This window comes from Aedes aegypti, chromosome 2, assembly GCF_002204515.2.
Source record: "Aedes aegypti strain LVP_AGWG chromosome 2, AaegL5.0 Primary Assembly, whole genome shotgun sequence".
Lineage (NCBI taxonomy): Eukaryota > Metazoa > Arthropoda > Insecta > Diptera > Culicidae > Aedes > Aedes aegypti.
This window is the reverse complement of record NC_035108.1, coordinates 20,884,362-20,906,414: the sequence shown is the minus strand read 5'-3', so window position 1 is coordinate 20,906,414 and position 22,053 is coordinate 20,884,362. Positions and strand designations below refer to the sequence as shown.

At 38.7% G+C, this 22,053-nt stretch overlaps 1 protein-coding gene across 12 annotated transcripts in view; it reads right to left on the bottom strand.

The window, feature by feature from the left end:
* LOC5571296 (serine/threonine-protein kinase N) overlaps positions 1 to 22,053 on the bottom strand; it is a 370,020-nt gene that overhangs the window by 8,204 nt on the left and 339,763 nt on the right. For 8 of the 12 annotated variants that reach the window (XM_021840137.1, XM_021840131.1, XM_021840136.1 and 5 more), the window contains 6 exons: positions 16,384 to 16,839; positions 3,774 to 4,349; positions 3,461 to 3,650; positions 3,219 to 3,400; positions 3,046 to 3,153; positions 2,846 to 2,986 (listed from right to left, as the gene is read on the bottom strand). In XM_021840137.1, the coding sequence (XP_021695829.1) occupies positions 2,846 to 2,986; positions 3,046 to 3,153; positions 3,219 to 3,400; positions 3,461 to 3,650; positions 3,774 to 4,349; positions 16,384 to 16,839 (1,653 nt within the window). The remainder of the gene's footprint in view (positions 1 to 2,845; positions 2,987 to 3,045; positions 3,154 to 3,218; positions 3,401 to 3,460; positions 3,651 to 3,773; positions 4,350 to 16,383; positions 16,840 to 22,053) is intronic. The other 4 variants (XM_021840142.1, XM_021840138.1, XM_021840141.1 and 1 more) reach the window with 1 other exon arrangement.

Below are 22,053 nucleotides of genomic sequence, written 5' to 3'. Positions count from 1 at the left end.
TTGTAAATTTTGCGAAAATGAAGCTGGAATTAGATTATTTATACCGTTGTTACAAAAGAGGTATTTCTTTTTATGGTAATGTAAAAACCATATTAAAATAAGATTGTTGCCACTTATTTCTACTCAGTGAATCTACTAGTCATTTTCCTAAGAGTTCCTAAGTATTCCCTACGTCGTATATGATAACGATATGTCTAGGTAGCTAATAGTAAGAGTGGCTACGGATCATTCTGGTTAGCAAAAGGCAAACTGAACGTCACCAATAGTATTAATGTCCACTTCGAATAGATTAATTATTTGAAATGGGCATCAATTCTATCAATGACGCAGAATGTCCGTTGCATCACATCCGAGATATTATTGCGTCTATACCATATGAATTATGACGCGGCTCTAAGCAAAAAATGCCAAAATGTGATACCACCACTACAGGTTACGCCTTTGGTTTCCATCATATGGGCTAATGGATTATGCCCTCCCATCGCGGCAAGGTCGCATAACCAAGGGGAGGGTGCTTTCTTCGGAGTAAATTCAAAACAAACAAAAAATGGGAGTAAGTCCCGCCACGTCAACTGCAATAAAAGGGTTTACACTAACGGGTCAAAACAAATGACTCAACTGGATTTGGTGTATTTAATGAATTAACGGCTATACATTATGCATTAGACCAAATTGCCTCTCTTTCTTTTGATGATTCTACCCCATTACCCCGAATGCCATCACCCCGTATTCCATTACCCCAAATGTACCTGTTTCGTCCAGGGTTGACCAGGCCCTACGTTGTGTTTTAATTTTTGGTCCCGAAAGAGCAGACGAAATAACGAACAAACGAATTACTCCAACGATAATTTATTGCCCACCACACCGAGAGGCAGTGCTCCTGCTCGGTGGGGGATACTTCTCGTAACGATCACAACTTACAACTAACATGAATACAGAAAACATGCCTCTTATATACGCTAGAGGTAGTACGGTTGAGAGTAACATTACAATGTAAGCGATGCGCCGACAGCTAGCATCACGCAGCCCAAAGCAATAGCATCAAAGCAATTGGGCTGCTTGCTGCTAGCTGGGGCGAAAGAAGAGAAATTGAATATGCACTGCTGCGCTGCTGCTGTATCTTACTGCGCCTTGTAATGGGTGATGGTTGCGGTGAGACCGAACAGTACCATTACCCCGAACTCCATCACCCCGAATGCGATTTCCCCGAATTTACAATTATCTTAACATGATGATACTGATGACATTTGCCCTTGATATTGGAATTCGGGGTAATGTCAATCGGGGTAATGGAATTCGGGGTGACGGCATTCGGGGAAATGGCATTCGGGGTAATGGGATTCGGGGTAATGGGATAGAATCCTCCCCGATTTTACCCCATTACCCCGAATGCCATTTCCCCGAATGCCATCACCCCGTATTCCATTACCCCGAATTCCATCACCCCAAATGCGATTTCCCCGAATTTACAATTATCTTGACATGATGATATTGATGACATTTGCCCTTGATATTGGAATTCGGGGTAATGTCATTCGGTGTGATGGGTTGTTCGGGGTAATGGAATTCGGGGTGATGGCATTCGGGAAAATGGCATTCGGGGAAATGGGATTCGGGGTAATGGGATAGAATCCTCCCCGTAATTCCTCGTTAAAATACGATCTACATTGAGTGTTCTACACTGAGGCAAAATAACTTAATAATTTCTTAAGGAATAATTATGATCTGGCGCCACAACGAGTAGGGCAATTCGCCTAATGTTGAACGGCTAAAAACCTCGCCTATTGTTGAACAGTCCGTGTATTCCTTATGGCGTGTCCAACAATTAGCGAGCATTTTTTCGTTCAACAATTGGCGAATTACCCTATTGTCAAAATTCTTAAGTTTTACTTATGGTTTTGGTGAAAAATTTAATTACTAAATTTCATAAGTCAACCAATGAAAACCGATTCAATGAAAATTGCATAATTAATTTGATCAATTATTAATAATGTTTGCCTTTCATTTTAGGCGTCCTCAAAAATTGACATGTTTTGAAAACATGTGATCTACTTTCGATTAACTAGTACCCAACATCGATAGCGGGACAGTTCCTCTAGCGATTGCTAGAAAAAAATATTTCGAGTGATGGCTTTTAAATAATTCACAGCTCTTACTTATGAAACTTATGATCCCATATTCGAAATGGTTAAGCATTCAATGAAACCATAATTTGGCTGGTCCATAAGTCATGACTTATGGAAAACCTAGGTATTTTTGCCTCAGTGTATCGAATGAATCATATCACCATCGTTTGGGTCCATTCGCATTGCTCGATTCCGGGCAATGAGAAAGCGGATTCGCTTGCCAAGGTGGGCTCTATTATTAACCCGTGGTTTAAGGGGTTGGACTTAAGTCGAGATTTTATTAAGGCGAAGTAGGCCGTCATTGAAATTTGTACGCGTCGTTGATGATTGTTGCTATAGCAGCTCACGTTTTGAAATCGAAGAAAATCAGTTGGTTTAGCACTGACACAGCTGGAAAAGTATCAGTATACTTTATGTATGTTAGCGCGTACAGTGATACTTTTTCAAGTCAATATAAATTATCAAGACTGAGTTTTATCACTTTGAAATGCAAGCTGAAAAGTCATCATTCTTGCCAAAACGAATGACGGGCTACTTAGCCTTAAGGTAATGACATAGACTTATGTCCAACCACTACGCAAAAGGACAAAAATCACTTCTTTGGAAGCATTATGTTATTATTACTATAAGAAACGTAAATGGCAAATAATGCTATCAAGAACTTTTCAGATAACGAAATTACTTAATCGAGAAAATATATAAAGAAAAACAATACTCACAATGGTTGGCACGAACGGAGGCTTCACCTTCCTGAGCAACAGATCGTCCCAGACGATGTTTCGGAAGAAGGCCTGTCGCTTCACGTCTTCGGCATCCCGCTCAGATGAGCCAAGCCGCCTTTCGGGATTCTTCCGCAGAAGCTGTAACGAAAACAACGCAATCAGTTGGAAGGTCTTCCGTCAGTCGAAGCTCAACTCACCCTTCTCATGATGGCTATCGCTTCCAGCGACAGGAACCTCGGATACCGAACCTCGTCGTTCACGATCGAATCAAATACTTCTTCTTCGTCATCTCCCGGGAAAGGTGACTATTGGTAATAAAATATATATTATTACTTCAAGATATGAACTGAGACATTAGATATGATCTTACCTCTCCGACAAGCATTTCGAAGATCAACACTCCCAAGCCCCACCAGTCGACCGCCCGAGTGTACGACGTTTCGGTGAGCACTTCTGGAGCGAGGAATTCCGGCGTACCGCAGAACGTTCCCGTTCGATCGCCGAAGCCCATTCCTTCCTTACACAGACCGAAATCGGCAATTTTCACGTAACCTGAATCATATGATTGTTAGTGACGGGGATCAATATAAAGTAAGGCTTCAATTAACCTACCTTCCGTATCCAGCAGTAGATTATCGAGCTTCAAATCACGGTAGATGATTTTGCTCTCGTGTAGATACTGTAGACCGAGCACGACGCAAGCGGCATAGAATACCGCCCGCGGCTCCGAGAACACATCGGTATGGATGTGCATCATCAAATCACCTCCGGCGGCGTACTCCATCACGAAACAGACGTGTTGCTGCGAAAGACCAAAAATATCAGTAAATCTAATTTTCTGATCTAGATCGTGAATCGACTTATTTATTTTTTATCGTAATATATTTAGGTTGAAAAACGAAAACGCGAAATTTGTCACACTTACCTCAGTCTGGAAGCAAGCGAACAGGTTCACCAGGAACGGATGTCGCATCGTGTTGGCCACCTCGAAGATGCGCTTTTCGCTGAGCAAGGATTCCACCTCGTCCCGGGCGATGATGTCGCCCTTTTTGAGTGCCTTGATGGCAAAGTACTCGCCGGTGTTCCGGTACTGGGCCAGAATGACCTTGCCGAAGTGACCCCGGCCTAGGACGCTCAGCAACCGGAAGCTGTCGATGTGCATACCGGTGGCACCGGCCTGCGACTGGCGGCGGCTTTCGTACGCGCTGTCCCGATACTGGAGGGCCCGCGCCGGACCTTGCCGCCTGTTCGGAGGTATCGCACCAGCCGGTCCCGCGACTGCCATATCATGCTGCGGCTGTTGCGGTTGATGAGCTTGCTGTTGCTGGAGTTGTTGCTGCTGGAGTAGCAGTTGCTGCTGTTGGTAGTACTGTTGCTGTTGGAGCGCTACGGCCGCTGCTGCCGTTGCCGCTGCCGCCGCTTGTGCCTGCTGGTGATGGTGTGGTGTCTGTATTGGAACAATATTGCCCGATACGCCCAGCTGTTCGAAGGGTTGGATGATCTGGAGAAATGGGATAGTTGAGATGGGAAAATTTTGAGAATGGTTTACGTTGAACTAGGGAGACTGCATTCTCCATACAATTCGCATTAAATGGAGACAAAGCAACACATAATTTTTTTTATATTGATGGGTATGGGTTTGCGGATTTATTTTTATGGAAGCAGACATCAATACCTGTATAGGTTTATTTCCCACAATTAGATATGAAAAATGGCTGGGAATGACTGATATTGATAAATATGATTTTCGGAGATGTCAATACATTAGTAACTTATTGTGTATATCTTTAGTCATGCATAAAATGGGCGTTGTTTCAATAGTGAGAAATTTAATTGCGACTCAACAAACTCATGATTAAAACTTAAAGCATGGGAGAGAAAGTTTATAGAGACGAATACCTAGGAGTTCGAACAAGTAAAATATCAAATTGTGTAATGATGTTAAATTACGCAAAAATTCATTTGCTTCGATGTGGTTTGTTTGTCATACCTAACAGTACAGGTGAAATATGTGGAGCTTGGTTAATGAGGGATTTACATAGGGCAAGTTAAATTAGCAACTCACTTGATTGCATCTGAGTTGAACGTGTAAGCCTTTTCGTTCAACTCAATTGAATTGAATGAAAGTTGAATGTGTTCAACTTTTTCGTTTAATTTGAAGGGATTTAATCCACTACCGTTACGAATGACCATCCCCGGCGCCGGCAGTTAGGTTACAGTAACGTTAACACAGCAGAACAAAAATATGCGAAAAGGTGACTGTTTTAGGGATCGAATAACGAGTCTTCAGTAAATTTAGGGTTGCTAAATCCATTGTCACTCTCAGAAATGTTCCTACACGTCACAATTTTGTGCTACAAGACGACAAAATGCATTTTTTATTAGAATTAACTTTAATTTTAAATTCTGATTTATCTAAATTTTTAGTAATCCAATTCACCAAACATACATAATAGGACTCAAACTTTCATGTAAGATATATTCCAATTGTGCTATTAAGTATTTTTTAACATATAAAGTTTAAATTCTGTGATGAATTAAGCAAATTAATAAGCATACAAACTTGTAAACTTGCATGCAATTTGACTGAAAACGTTAAATCAAGCGTGTGCTAGAATAAGAACGTCAGTCGCATGATCGATTTCTCACCACCGATCTTTTCTTCTGTGAATAAAAGAGACAAGATGCGAGTTTGTAAGCATTTATTCACTTCATACCGCTTGGCAGCGATGCAATTTTGCGTCCTGAGGTGAAAAAACATACTTGCGTCTTGTCACTTTTACTCACAAAAGAGAGGAATCAATCATGCGACTTACGCCCTTATTCTAGCACACGCTTGAAATCACGTAATTTCAAGAGCCAATATCTCAAAAACTAAACGTGTTAGGATATTCTGGCAATAGATTCAGCAATACTTGGTTTGGTGGTGTCTGCAAGCGATCTCGAAAGTTCAATCACGAATTTACGATCATTATACAAAACCGCTGCACCCTTTTTGCACGAGACGTTAAACTATGAAGCACATTCACCATACTTTTGCTGTCATAGTGAGCTTAAAGAAGTCTGAAACGCGTCTTGATTTGGTTTGTTGGCTGAGTAACGCCTTGGGAATTCCAGATTGTAAAAGTTTGAAAAATTCGATTGGTAGAGTTCATGTTGACCGGAAAGTTATTGAAACAAAACACAAGGATTCCATACAGTTCCTTCAAGAATTCATTAAGAGATTGATTCCGCTAGCATGTATTCCAGGAATAACTGTTGAATTTCTCCAGGCATCTAGCAAGTATGTATTCCTCCAAGGACCCCGACAGAAAATTGTCTAGGAATTCCTTCTGAGATTTTTCCAGGATCTGTTTATAGTTTACCCTTTTGGCGATTTCCATTATCTCAATAGATGCCTTTAAATGTTTTCTATTGAATTTCTTCAGGAATTATTGTTAATGTACTTTTAAGTATCAAGATTTTTGTCAAATTACATCTAACTTTTGGATTAAGTTTAAATTACTTAAATGTATATAATTAATCTGAAAAAATTCACCAGAAACTGCTAAAATTATCAAAGAATTCTTACAAAATTTATCTCTGCCTTAGGCATGATTGCCCTAAGAAATTGTTTCAGGAATTCTTTAACGTAATTTTCATCTAATAATTGTAAATTATAAAAAAAAATAATGTAGAAATTAATTCTCAAATTTCTCTCAAACAGTTCTCTGGGCGAATGGAGTTCACGAAGCAAATCCTTGTGTGAAAGAAAGGAGAGGAATTCTAGATTGGATTCTTGGAGGTATCTGAAGCTATCTTTTATCTTATCAAATTCTTTGGCGTATTTTTTGAAATTCCTTTAATTTTTTGTTTGTTTTAAAATTACTTGGAACATCTTAAGCATAAACCATTTGAGTTCTGTAATACATTTTAGGCAGATTTCTCCCAAAATATATTGCGGATTGCTGATGAAACCTTTGCGTGATTTCTGGCTAGATTTTATTTCAGAAAATTATACTTTGGTAAACTCCAAAACTTCTTGAGAAATATCAATCAGGACGTAATTATTCTATAAAAATAAATACTGAAGACAATTTTAAGAAATTCAGACCCTTGCGAAAAGTTTCCATAGACCAGGAACGGGCAAGGCCGCCGAATTCTGATTGACTACTGGAAAGATCTTTGGCAGAAGTCCGATTGGACTCCAAAAATTATCCAAAAGTTCATCATGACGCAATTTATTGCGCACTTCACCCTTATTGGACTATCACAAAAGTTGTAGCTTAGCTTAGCTTAGACTGACTACACATATCAATGGTTGCTATTCCGTGATTGACCGAAGTCAGTGAAAATGCACAAAGAATCAACTAGAAGTTCGGCTTGGACTGGCCATAATCTTCTTCAGTGTGCATAATTCAGTGCCTCTATTTATACAGGGTCAATAACGGCGCCGGCCACGTCCTTGCAGTCAGGTGGGATTGGGGGAAGGAATGTTAGTGTGTAACCTTTGTTATTTGGAGACCGTGTTTGCCTCTGCATCTCCGCAAAGGTTACTGGGAGGGATGTTTGTTAATGGGGAGGATCGTTGGGTCACAGGATTCACTTTGATAAGCGATTAGACCATGATAAACGATTATTTGTGAGATATAAACACTCGTGAAGTGTTTCGTGACGCGAACATTTCCACCACTGGTATACAGACATAATCGGAACCTTACGAGAGTATAAATGATTTGTTGCAAATTTAATGCAATATCTCAAAATAAAATTCTGTCTGTTCAGATGAAGAGTTTTTTCGTTTTTCTGATGATACCAAGAATTTCTTGATATTCTTCTTCTATTGTTTTACGGTATATCTTAACATTATTCCACATAGTTTTATTTTCATTAGCAGTCCTTCGCAAATATTAACTCGATTTGAAATAAAGAAGTGTGGTTAACGATTTTCATTTAGCTTAGCTTAGCTAGCTTAGCTTAGCTTTAGCTTAGCTTAGACTGACTACACATATCAATGGTTGCTATTCCGTGATTGACCGAAGTCAGTGAAAATGCACAAAGAATCAACTAGAAGTTCGGCTTGGATTGGCCATAATCTTCTTCAGTGTGCATAATTCAGTGCCTCTATTTATACAGGGTCAATAACGGCGCCGGCCACGTCCTTGCAGTCAGGTGGGATTGGGGGAAGGAATGTTAGTGTGTAACCTTTGCTATTTGGAGACCGTGTTTGCCTCTGCATCTCCACAAAGGTTACTGGGAAGGATCGTTGGGTCAAAGGATTCACTTTGATAAGTGATTAGACCATGATAAATAGTTTTTTGTCAAATATAAATATGCTTTTATAAAAATATCATATTTTCATTTGATATGAACAATTTCTATGTAAAGGAAAATTATGCCGACACTTGAGGTGACGAACCATTCAAAGTTTGTTGAACAAATATCTAAATGTAACATTCCTACAGCTGTCAGGACGAAAGCATGTGTTATTATATTTTACTTATTTGAAAAGAAACAAAAACTCGATTGGCTGGAACATCATAGAACACTCTTATTGTTATGCCGACACTTACAGTGGCGAACCATCCAAAGTTTGTTGAATAAAGTGAACCTTTCGAAAGTCTACACTTGTAGTGTCGAACCATTCAAAGTTTTTTTTTTATAATTACAAAAATAAAGATAAAAAGAAAGGGGTGTTTTGAAAACAAAAAAATGTTAAACATAAATAATTCATGAATTAAAGTTTATGTCGACACTCACAGTGACGAACCATTCATAGTTTGTTGAAAAATCATATTTACGTCCTAACGTTGTATCGATTAAATGTGCAGTCATACATATTTTATAGATTAGAAATAGTAGCATGAAACGAGCTCACCAATTGATCCGTCATCCTTGACTGAGCAGCAAAAATCCACATTCAGCTTAACTCGTTTGCTCGGCTATATAAAAGCACTCAGAGAAAATAGGCGCACGACCCGAGAGGGAAAACAACTGACGACTGCTCGGGCTTTTTTGACGCACTGCCAAGGAGCAATCGTCAAGGTCGAAGATCAAACAGAACTCTATTTCTTAAAATTGGGAAATATATTCCAAAAAATATTTGGTACCGGTTGAGCGCAATGATGATGGTTATCACGCCTACTAAATATTTTTTTTTTTCGATTAAAGCCTTCATTCACAAGATATTTGAAGTTAGATGCCTTTCCCCATACAAGATAAAATGAGAAATTCTGTTGATCCACTGTGGACAAGAGCAAAGCAGGTAATCCATTACCGTTCGATTTCAGTTAGGATTCCATCATAGATCTCATTAAATATGTGTCATAAATCCAAAAGGAAATCTTTTCCAGGAATCCCTTAGTACCCTTCTAGAAATGTTTCAAAGATCTTTATCGATAACTATCTCTCTACCAACTTACCAAAAGTAAGTCAGGATAGGAATTACAAGTAATAGGTAGTCATTTATCTACTGGAAACATTTTCTGTTTTTTTTTTCCGAAGTGCTTGAAATTGAAACAAACCGGTAATCTTATGTTATGAAAACATAGTTTCCCGGTGTGTTCTTTAAATTCCCGGGTGTTTCCTGTATTTTTCCATATCATTTGTAAATCCCGGGTTTTTCCCGGATTTCCCGGATGGATGGACACCCTGTCAGTGCACTTGTTCCTTGTGCACCGTAAACACCATCATTGTTTGGTAACCCTGAGCTGCTATCACACTTTGAATGGGAGTGCACACTTTTGTGACGGTCCAATTTATACCGTCAATGCCCACCAAGCTAGAGTTCTTCGCTAAACTGTGCACTATGGCTTTCCGAAAACTTAGAGGGAACGCTCCTCCGGAAATCTAGAGGGTGCCTGTTGATGGTAGCCGAGAGAATGTGCAAGTTGAGAATCATAGGACACATGCACACTCTGGAAGCACTGATAATATAAAGACACTTTTTACACAACGTCGAAATTATAAAGGGAAATCTAAACGCTCAGCTTAGCTAGTAAGTGAAGTGCAGACCGACTATAGAGAGATTTACACTATGCTATAGGTATGACAAAGAGGAGGGGCAGCATAGCGATCGAATTACCAAGTAGAAGTATCCCAAGGTTCAATTCTGAGACTAATGTTGTAGATTGCCATGTACGATGACGTACAAGCCCCAGTGCGCATCGTACCTTCGTGCTGTGCGTACACGAATTCTCTCTGCTCTTGGAAGTTTTCTTAAAAACTACCTAAAGCAATAAAACAGTACTTTTCAGTGCTACTCAAACAGTACTTTTCAGTGCTAAAATTAAAAACGGTACTTTTCAGTGCTACTTAAACAGTACTTTTCAGTACTATTTTTTCTACTATTGATCCCTTTACGATCCTTGTTTGGACCCGTGCCTTCGATTTTTCGTTGGACCCGTTGGCGAAAGCTAGCGGTGGTAATCCTTCTTGGACACCGTCTAGGGAAAAAACCTCTCGAAGGTCACGTCTTTCTCGTTTATTAACTAAACATGGTATCAACAACTAACAAAAGGAAGGGTGAATCTCTGATTTCACTACTTCCTTCCAAAAAAGTGGGTTTTAAAACTGTCACTACACGTGGCAAGAATGGAAGAAAGGACGCTTCCCCGGAATGCGAAGTTTCTTCCAAGGGTGAAATGAATAATTGTATTGAAATGAGCAATCAGTTCGATGCTCTAGACAAATTTTCCGAACACCAAATCGAAGCAGCCTCTAGCCCAGGCTCTTTGATTCAAGTGAGGAAGCAAAGAGTGCCGCCTATCGTGGTCAGTTGTTCCGAATTTGGGGGATTTAGGCAGGAGATCTTGAACTCCATTAGGGGAATCAAGGTTTCCTTCCAAATCGCAAAGAAAGGAGACTGTCGCGTTTTGCCGGAAACTCTTAAAGATCGTGAACTTCTTCTCAAACATCTTGAAGAGAAGAAGCACAAATTTTTTACTTATGACGACAAAACTGAACGTTTGTTCAAAGTCGTCTTGAAAGGTCTCTCAAGTGACTATAAGTCACCTGAAGAGATCAAAAATGGAATAAATGATTTACTTGGATTTTCCCCAGTCCAAGTAATCATTATGAAAAAGAGAACCCAATCTGGCATTGTTCGGAAAGGGCTTTCTCAAGAATATTATTTAGTTCACTTTAACAAAAAAGAACTACATAATATTAAAGCTTTAGAAAAAGCTAAACTTATGTTCGATGTCCGTGTGACGTGGGAACATTTCCAGAAACCTGGAGGAAATTACCAGAACCCCACTCAGTGCCGTCGGTGCCAAAAGTGGGGTCATGGTACAAAAAATTGTCGCATGGATGCTAAATGCATGATTTGCGGAGGTTCTTCTCACGCTAAGGATGACTGTCCTGTGAAAGAAGATACCAGAAAATTTCAATGCGCCAATTGCAAGGGCTCTCACAAAGCTAACTTTTGGGAATGCATTTCACGCAAAAGAGTCGTTGAGGCTCGTGCCAAGCAGATGAAGGATAATATCCGTTACGAAAACGGTCGTTTCCGGAATTTGCCTGGTAGAGTATCGAACAATGCTCATTTTTCAGTTAACGATCGCTTGATTAGGAATCATACCCACCAGGAAGATCATAATCATGCTCATTCACAAACAAATTTTAATCCGTCGGGTAGCCGTTCGAATCTTTCAATTTCGAATGTATCTACCCACGGTAAATCCTTTGCCGATATCGTAGCAGGTAATTTGAACTCTTCCCCTGTTCGTTCCATGAGTACCCATTCTACTTGTTTCAAATCAAATGGAAAAAACCCTACCGCCACAGGTAACTCCTACCCCGCTTCTTCGTCTACCGAAAATTCCAATGGGAAATCATCAGATGATATGTCTGCCTCTGATTTTAATTTTCTAACTGAACAATTGAATCTAATGATTGATGCAATGTTCAAAGCCACCACTATGACTGAAGCAGTCCAAGTAGGTGTAAAATTTACAAATAAAATTGTTATTGGATTACGTTTTTCTAATGGATCCAAATAATAATTTAAATATTTTAAATTGGAATGCTCGTTCTCTGAATGGTAAAGAGGACAAGCTGTTTAATTTTCTTACAGCTAATAACGTGCACATAGCAGTTATTACCGAAACTTATTTAAAACATGGATCCAAACTTAAAAAAGATCCTAACTTTTTTGTTTATCGTAATGATCGACTTGATGGGGCATGTGGGGGAGTTGCAATCATCATTCATAGGCGTATAAAACATCAACTGTTTTCGTCATTTGAAACTAAAGTTTTTGAAACTTTAGGTGTTTCTGTTGAAACACAGTTTGGTAAATATACTTTCATAGCTGCCTATTTGCCTTTTCAATGCTCTGGACAGCAAATTAATTGGCTTCAAACTGACTTGCGAAAATTAACTCGCAATAAGTCAAATTTTTTTGTCATTGGTGACTTTAATGCCAAACATCGGTCATGGAATAATTCTCAAAGTAATTCCAACGGCAGAATTTTATTTGATGAGTGCTCTTCAGGATATTTCTCAATTCAATACCCTGATAGCCCTACATGTTTTTCCTCTTCTAGAAATCCATCTACGATTGACTTGGTCTTAACCGACTCTAGTCATCTTTGTAGCCAATTAGTTACTCATGCTGATTTTGATTCTGATCATGTCCCTGTTACATTTCAAATATCGCATGAAGCGATTCTCAATCCTATCAGCTCCACTTTCAATTATTTACGAGCCGACTGGAATATATATGAAACGTATGTTGACTCTAATCTTGATGTTAATATTTCTTTAGAAACTAAAATTGATATTGACAATGCTCTTGAAACTTTAACAAATTCCATTGTTGAAGCCAGAAACATTGCAATTCCAAAATGTGAAGTAAAATTTGAATCCGTGATTATAGACGATGATCTTAAACTCTTGATCCGTCTTAAAAACGTGAGGAGAAGGCAATTTCAACGCACTCGTGATCCTGCTATGAAAATTATATGGCAGGATTTGCAGAAAGAAATCAAGAAACGTTTTGCAGATTTAAGAAACAAAAATTTTGAAAATAAAATTTCTCAATTGGACCCCGGCTCTAAGCCCTTTTGGGAATTATCTAAAATCTTGAAAAAACCTCAGAAGCCTATACCGGCATTGAAAGAAGAAAACAAATTATTACTAACTAATTGCGAAAAAGCTCAAAAACTTGCTATGCAGTTTGAAAGTGCGCACAATTTTAATTTAGGACTTACTAGTCCAATTGAAAATGAAGTTACTCAGGAGTTCGAAAATATTCTCAATCAAGAGAACGTTTTCGAAAATGCCTGGGAGACTGATTTGGAAGAAGTGAGAACTATTATTAAAAAATTCAAAAACATGAAAGCTCCTGGTGATGATGGAATTTTCTACATCCTCATCAAGAAACTTCCAGAAAGTAGCTTATCATTTTTAGTTGATATATTTAACAAATGTTTTCAATTAACATATTTTCCTGACAAATGGAAAAATGCTAAGGTTGTTCCAATTTTAAAACCAGACAAAAATCCTGCAGAAGCTTCTAGCTATCGTCCAATCAGTTTGCTTTCCTCCATCAGTAAACTTTTTGAAAAGGTTATTTTGAACAGAATGATGGCCCACATCAACGAGAATTCAATTTTTGCCAATGAACAGTTCGGATTCCGCCATGGACATTCGACCACTCATCAACTTTTACGTGTAACAAATTTGATCCGTTCCAACAAATCTGAAGGCTACTCTACTGGTCTTGCTCTTCTAGACATAGAAAAAGCATTCGACAGTGTTTGGCATGAAGGTTTGATTGTAAAATTGAAAAATTTTAATTTTCCAACATACATTGTTAGAATAATTCAAAGTTATCTGTCAAATCGTACACTTCAGGTTAATTATCAGAACTCCAGATCTGAAAGACTTCCTGTAAGAGCTGGTGTTCCTCAAGGCAGCATTTTGGGACCAATATTATACAATATTTTCACATCTGACTTACCTGAGTTACCTCAGGGATGTCAAAAATCCTTGTTTGCGGATGACACAGGCCTCTCCGCCAAAGGACGAAGCCTGCGTGTCATCTGTAGTCGATTGCAAAAAAGTTTGGATATTTTTTCTTCATACTTGCAAAAATGGAAGATTTCTCCTAATGCTTCCAAAACTCAACTAATAATATTCCCACATAAACCAAAAGCTCTTTATTTGAAACCTTCAAGTAGACATGTTGTCACGATGAGAGGGGTTCCAATAAATTGGTCAGATGAAGTTAAGTATCTAGGACTCATGCTAGATAAGAATTTAACTTTCAAAAATCACATTGAGGGCATTCAAGCCAAATGTAACAAATATGTAAAATGTCTCTATCCCCTTATTAATAGAAAATCAAAACTTTGTCTTAAGAACAAGCTTTTGATATTCAAACAAATTTTCAGGCCAGCCATGTTGTATGCTGTACCAATATGGACTAGCTGTTGTAATACCAGGAAGAAAGCTCTGCAGAGAATTCAAAATAAAATTTTGAAAATGATTCTGAGGCTCCCTCCCTGGTATAGCACCAATGAGTTACATAGGATATCCAATGTTGAAACATTGGAACAAATGTCAAATAAAATAATCAATAATTTCAGGCAAAAATCGTTACAATCTTCTATTGCCACGATTAATGCGTTATATGTTTAGGTTAAGTTAGGTTAAGTATATTAAAAACTTTTTTTTTCTCTTATAAGCAGGTGAAATCAACTCACCTGTAAAAAAATCTGAACTGCTACGGCAAATGAAAAGTAATATGTTGTTAACAAAATGTTAATAAAATCTTAGATTTGTTTTACCAAATTAGGATGATAGTGTTGTCTAATAACACAGAACACCTAGATATAAGAAATAATGAATGTAATGTTTGAAATGATACTAATAAAGAAATTAAAAAAAAAAAAAAAAAAAAAAAAAAAAAAAAAAAAAAAAAAAAAAAAAAAAAATGACGTACAAGCCTCAGTACGCCCCAGCCCCAGCCTCAGCCCCTTCCGATGGGTGTTAAGATTATTGGCTTCGCCAAAGACATCACCCTAGCGGTCTATGACGAATCGATGGAGGAAGTAGAATTGACAACAGCGCACTCTATCTCCATAGTTGAGGAATGGATGAGGTCTAAGAACCTATGAGTGGTCCGTCACAAGACTGAGGTGGTGGTGGTCAACAACCGCACTTTCGAGCAACGGGTGCTTATTTCGACAAGTGATTATACCAAGTCCAAGCGATCCCTTAGGCATCTTGGGGTAATGATCGATAACAAGCTCAGTTTCGCTAGCCACGTTGAATAGGCCTGTGAAGGCCTACGGCTATAGCGACGCTTTCGAGGTTAATGCCCATACTGCTAAAACTATGTTGTAAATTTCAGTTTATGTTCATGCAAATATTTGGAGCATCAAAACTAACTGAAATGTCAACGGCAAATCGCTCATTTTTCAATCGAATACACTTTAAATATACACGATCATGTAATATTCAAGCATCTGAAGTCAGCGTAGTCGGAGAAGCAGTTTGCCAAAGATACTTCTACTACATGTGCTAAAGAGATATTTTTATTAAAATGGTTCAAAAAACCTCATTCGATTCTAGATCAAATTATGAGTGTTCTCTCAAAATTTGAGTTCATTTGGATGAAAACTGAGACTGCACAAGTTTGAATGGAAATTACTATGGGAAAAGCAAGCAATTCATTCAATTGGCCGAAGACCGTATTCAAATCGGACGACTCAGTATTTGTATATGCACAATTACTCCTCGAAGTTATAGGTAAGGTTGCCAGTGGAGAGAGGGTCTGAAGTCAATGCGTGGTATGACCATACTCAACTTTGTTCTCGGGTTGTCGGACGTGCGTCAACCCCACACTCTCTGAGGAACGTCTCAAGTATGGTATAAAGATACTGTAACTGTACTGTATTGTACTACTCTGTAAAAAGGTCCGTCTGTTTTCTCATTATACATAGTTATCATACAAACTTTGAAGAATTTGTGCAATCTCACTTCTCAACAGAATAACTTCGAATTTTAGAAAATAAGTGCGTTTATAGATAAATGTTGCTTCTTTATCAACTTCAATGACAGTTCATTTATGTTGAATTCGATTGAGAATCGGATAGCAAATAGTTAGACACATTAAACTGTTTTGTATTACGAGTCCGGTTTTTTTTGTGTTGCATCTTTTTTGCCGGGTTATATAGTCTTATAAGTAGAAAAAAAAGTAAAACCATGCATTTGTTAGTAAAGGGGACATGCGAGTGTTAATACTACCACACCGATGCTATGTTTCAAACAATTATAATAGAATGGTTAAATCCCACAATTAGTAAAGCCAATCATTGTTCGAATAATCTATGAATACCAATCCAACTGAGGTAAAGCAAAGTTCTAGAACCAATACCACTCAACCAAAAGTCACACTTATCGAACTTTACATCAAAATGTGACCATAGAGATAGTAGCCAATAGAGATAGGCGATGCAACACACGACTGCTAGGGGGTTTCCATTTGCATATAAAATATTCAGAAAATGCTCATTAAGACGGTAAGCTTTGCGCAAGAACCTAACCTCGATAATCTCGTCGTACGTTCCGACACCATCGCTGACCGTCACCGAGTACGCGGCATAGTCGTCGAACGGATACTCCACGTTGGGGGCCGGAGAGGGCGGTTCCTCCACGATCGGACTGGCCGTGCTGTATGATATGTAACTGTTCCGGTTGGACCCACCGCCTCCCATAAGCACCACTGGTGGCATGGAGAGAACAGGCCTGAGCAAATCTCCCGAAAGGGACTTCTGCAAAGCCGCCGAATTCGGAACCGTGGGTGGCGGTGTGTCAGGGAGTGGAGGTGGTGGCACATTGTAGTCCAGGTCGTCTTCCCCGGTTTCTCGATTCCGGTGAGCTGATGACTGAGTTGCAAACTGCGGGGCAACTTCCGACTGCTGCTGTTGCTGTTGGCCTTCGCTGCCGAGACTGCTATCGTGCTGCTGGAGGAAGTCGAACTCCCTCAGGGCATTCTGCAACTGAAGTGGGCGACGACGTCGGAGACGTTGGAGCACGAGTTTACGGGCAGGACGCCGCCGTGCGAGGGTGTTGAACGGTTTTGGTGGATGGGGGGTGGGTGAAAGTGGGTGGTTGATGGTGGGTGAAATAACAATAGAAAGTGGTAGAGGATATTTTCGTTGATAAAACATGATAGAGAGATAAAAATCAAGGCATGCGGAATGCTTGTTTGCTGGTGGTTGTGTGAGATACAGTTAAATGTATGTGCAAGTGAATGTCGAGTGCTCGAGTGTGGGTGTATGTGCGCATTTGGAGTTCACTGGTGTGTTCGTTAGGGAAAAGTCAGATACCGTTATCCAAGAGATATAATTTGCAAAAGAAAAATACAATAATTGAAGTGTGCGACGAGCAAATAGTATTTACAAAAATATTGGAACAGTTAAGACTATTATAATTATATTGATGATATTGATTTTTATTTATTTATTTATTAGCAATTTATTGTTGTTTTGTTTGCAAAGTTCTGTTTTTCGCTACATCAAGCTTCCAAGGATTTGAAATATTTCGTGAGAGCAATACCGGGGATGGAAGTTGAGGAAACTACTAGCAAATATCCTAACGAATTATTCGGCTGAAATCATTCGCATTATTTTTTCTTTGAATACCAACATACCGTGTTAGCACCATATCATAGACAGCGCCATGTTCTGAACAGTCTGTTCCATATTCTGAACATTTATCTTTTTACAGTTTTTAGAACTGAAAGACACATTGTAACATTAGACTGATGCAAATTTAGAAGTTTTTGCTCCCCTATGCTTAAACGATGCCAATTATGATGAAAATGATTCTCCCAAAATTAGAAGTGATTCGGAAGAAATTTGGTTGTGCACACACTATTTGAAGTTTATATGGAAATTATTATGGAAAAGGCAAACCTTTTGTGTTCAGTCCTCTAGCTGCTCGTCATAATAATCTATGGAAAAGTGAACACACTCATCTCATGTGAAATCTTTCCAGCTACAATTTTGCTGAAGACCACATTTTGATGGTACGTTATTTGTTAATTTGTTATTATTGATTCCAAAGTCTAAACCATGCTGAGATGATCATTTAACTACTTTCAGAGCAACACTGCTTTTTTGCTGTAGAACATAGTAGCCTGGATTACTTTGATCTACACGGAGCCGCAAATCAACCCCACTTTGACTTCTTTTGACGCAATTCGGCTCTTCCGTGGGATAACCCAAATTTGGGTTAACTGATGTATACCTATCATTAGGTTGTTTCCATTTGACAGCGGCAAAACAAACAACTCAGTGCAAAAAAAAATCTACCCAGCGTTAGCTTTCGAAGTCTCCGTGATGGGTTAAAACAACTTAACGTTAGGTAAACTCGAATGAACCCAAATTTGGCTTATTCCATTGAACTTCGACGCTGGGTCGGTGCGTCTCTCTCTGTTTTTGACAACATTGCTGTTGCGAGAGAGACAAAACAACCCAACCGTGGGTAAAAACTAAATGCAGTTTATCCAAATTTGAGTAAAAAGAACTTATTTTTTGGGTAGTCTGATTTCTCCGTGTATCCTTCCCGCCAGGAGCACCACTGTTGCCTACCGAACAGTTGGTGAAGCATGCTACATGTAAACCAACTTTATGATGATGAATAACAATTTATCCTGACGTCCAATCGAAAAGTGGTCTTCGGCAAAGTTGTAGCTGGGAGGATGTCACATTAGAAGAGTTTGTTCAATTTTCCATAAAATATTATGACGGGGCCCAGATAGCCGTAGCGGTAAACGCGCAGCTATTCAGCATGACCATGCTGAGGGTCGTGGGTTCGAATCCCGCTGGTCGAGGATCTTTTCGTAAAGGAAATTTTCTCGATTCCCAGGGCATAGAGTATCTTCGTACCTGCCACACGATATACACATGCAAAAATGGTCAATCGGCAAAGAAAGCTCTCAGTTAATAACTGTGGAAGTGCTCATAAAAACACTAATCTGAGAAGCAGGCTTTGTCCCAGTTGGGACGTAACGCCACAAAGAAGAAGAAGATTATGACGAAGAAATAGAGGGCTGAACACAAAAGATTGGAGTTTTCCATAGTAATCTTCATATAAACTTCAAATGGCGTGTGCACAGTCAAATTTCTTCCGAATCACTTCAAACTTTGGGAGGATGCTTTTTACCATAATTAAAATCGTTTAAGCATAGGGGAGCTAAAATTTCAAAATTTTCATCATTCTACTGTAACATAACCAACGTGATTAAATTGTTTTTTGAACAATCTGAGACTATAATAAGAACCATTGACGTATAGCTATTGCGTGAATAATTAAGAACATGCATGCGACAGACATGCTTATTAGAAATTGGAAATTTATCTTTTAAATTGCTAAAATATTCATTTTTTTTACGGTGAAAGTTCTCAAATTTTTATCACCTTAACATCCGATATTATATTTGTATTCGATTTTGCCATATTATTATTATTGCCTTTATCATAGTGGATCTTTGCCTTGGTAATTTCGCCACGAACCCATAAGGCCTTCCTTAGTCAAGTGGCCGAGTTCGCGGCTACAAAGCAAAGTCAAGCAAGGACTGATAACTTTTACGGCCCTTGTGGATCGCATATATGATGCTCTCGGAGTTTCAAATTTATTCAGGGGCATACTCGACTTTTTTCTCCCCGCGATAGAAGAGTATCTCAGGGAATTGACTATGTCATGGTTCCTCCTTGCTTCGATCATTTCTTTAGATGGCTAATTCATCGAGTGAGGTACAAGGGGTACAAGATATGATCACTGCAGTAGCGTCCCTGGGGGGTGGGGGGTGCGATGGATTCGGTCCGCTCCGGGCCCCGGGTTCTTAGTCATTCCGAAATCATGGTGAAATTTTATCATACCAAAAAATGAGTTTTTAACAAACTAAAATGTATAGGGGTAAGGCATATCAAGTTTTAAGGGGACCTGAATTGGTAATGGATAGTGGTTCCTATATCGTTCAGTATTTTGACGAAGGTAGCGAATATCAACGCTATAGAATAGAGATTTTTACAGAGCTTCGTGGTTTTGGATTCATAAATACATTGTTTTATTAATCATCTAATATCCGGGCGCCTGACGAAACCAGAAACTAGTTTGGTAACAGTTTATTATGAACCAAGCCGAAAAGCTGAAATGAATATTTGAACACAATATTTCATACATTTTTAAAGATAGCAAGGCATATTTCGTCCCTTTTTTTGCATTGCAATGAATCTTGATGTACATTCTTGAGGCTCCAGAGATTACTATGCGATTACTTTATAAGTGCATAGATTTCCATCTTCAGGAAATCTTCCAGAGATTCATTTAGAACTTTCTTCATGAATATGTACGAAAACTTTTCCGGGGATCCCTTCAGAAATTGTTATGAAAATTTCTCCAGTAATTCTCCTATGAATTCGTCTTAAAATAATTTCTTCAAAATTTTCTCCAGAATATCGTTCGGCATTTGAATAACGGAATTACATCGAAAACTTTCCCAGAAATTCTTATAGGATTTGCTAGAAAGATTCCTACAGAAATTATTTTACAGATTTCTTCAAACATTTCACTGAGCTATTTAGAAAATATTCCTACAAACAATCTTCCAGGAATATAACAAAGGATTATTCTAGCATTGAAGAAAATCGTGTACAATTGATTTCGAGAAATCGTGTAGAAATTGCTCCATAAATCCATAAATTCTTCCAGAGATTATTCCACAAAACCTATTGGATTTTTTCCCAGAAATGTCACAATTTATTCAACCAGGGATTCCTCGTATATCAAGGAATTTGGAGTGCTTTCAAATATTTCTAGAATTATTTTGAAGTACATTCTACAGTTAGTGTTTAGAGCCACAAAATGCTACATCAATTATTCATGTAGTTCCTCCAAGAGTTCCACACGAAATTTTTCAGGGAATTCCTCTGGAAAATTTTGGTTTCTTAAAATTTTTAATAACTATTTTGTTAGTTTTTCTGGAAACTTATCCATGATTTTTTCAGGAATCCAGAAGTGATCTGGAGATTTTTGAAAGACTCCTCTCTTGTATGAATTAATCATGTATTTCATCAGTGATATCTGTAGGATTTTTCTTCCTGGAATTACCCCATTAATTTCTGAAAAACTTCTTTGGCATCTTCTTGGACAGAGTGACGAACTCGCCAAGGGCGAATAGCCACTCAAATAAAGATAAATAATAAGCTTCTTGGACAAATTCCTAGAGAAATTTTTTAGGCACTATTTGAGGACTTCTTTGGGAAATTTTCTGACGGTACCATAAGAAAATAATCTGAGTTCAAATCTGCGAAGGAAATACTCAGTGTACTCCTGAAAAAATCTTCTAATTAACAGCTGATTTAAGCAAATCAACCCGAAAACCCTAGCTACGCCACTCACTGTGCTACAGTGCTCAATTTTAATAGAATGCCAAAAGCAACAAGTTTCAAGTGCATCCTTCAAAATACGACCAGTCACACCTGGTTGGGATGAGGAATGCGCTCAGTTGTATCGAGAAAAATAAAATGCCTTCAAAGCTTTTCGTAGACATGGTATCTCAGAACTTTTTTAGAGTACTCGAAGTTCGATAAAAAGCTGAAGAATCTAATCAAAGCGAAGAAGCGTAGTTATTTGGCGACGTTTCATTGATGGCCTTTCGCAAGAATGTTCAATGTCGACGCTCAGATAGTGGCTCGCAACATGCGAAACCGCTCATCTTCAAATGAGAGTGATGAATACTCCAACCGTTGGATATTCAACTTCGCAAAAAAGGTCTGTCCAGACTCAGTTCTAACTCAGCCGCCTTTCTGTGTTATCCAGAGAGACGATTCTTTGGACAGACCATTCACTATGCTGAAACTTTGAATAGCTCTTCTTTCATCAAACAATTCCTCTCTGGTACACGATATGATTAAGTTAAATCTTCTCGAAAATCTCCCAAATATCGCACAAAGACGGTTGATTGACCTGTTCATCTCATTCATGGAGCACAAGATTGTTCCACCTGAATGGAGACAGCTATTCAAAAGGTTGGGAGACCACCGTCTGATCACAATTCATAACGCCCGATCGCTATCTTAGCATGTTTAAGGCGAAGTAGGCCGTCATTGAAATTTGTACGCGTCGTTAATGATTGTTGCCAATTCATCTCACGATTTCGAATCAAAGAAAATCAGTTGGTTTTGCGCTGACACAGCTGAAAAAGT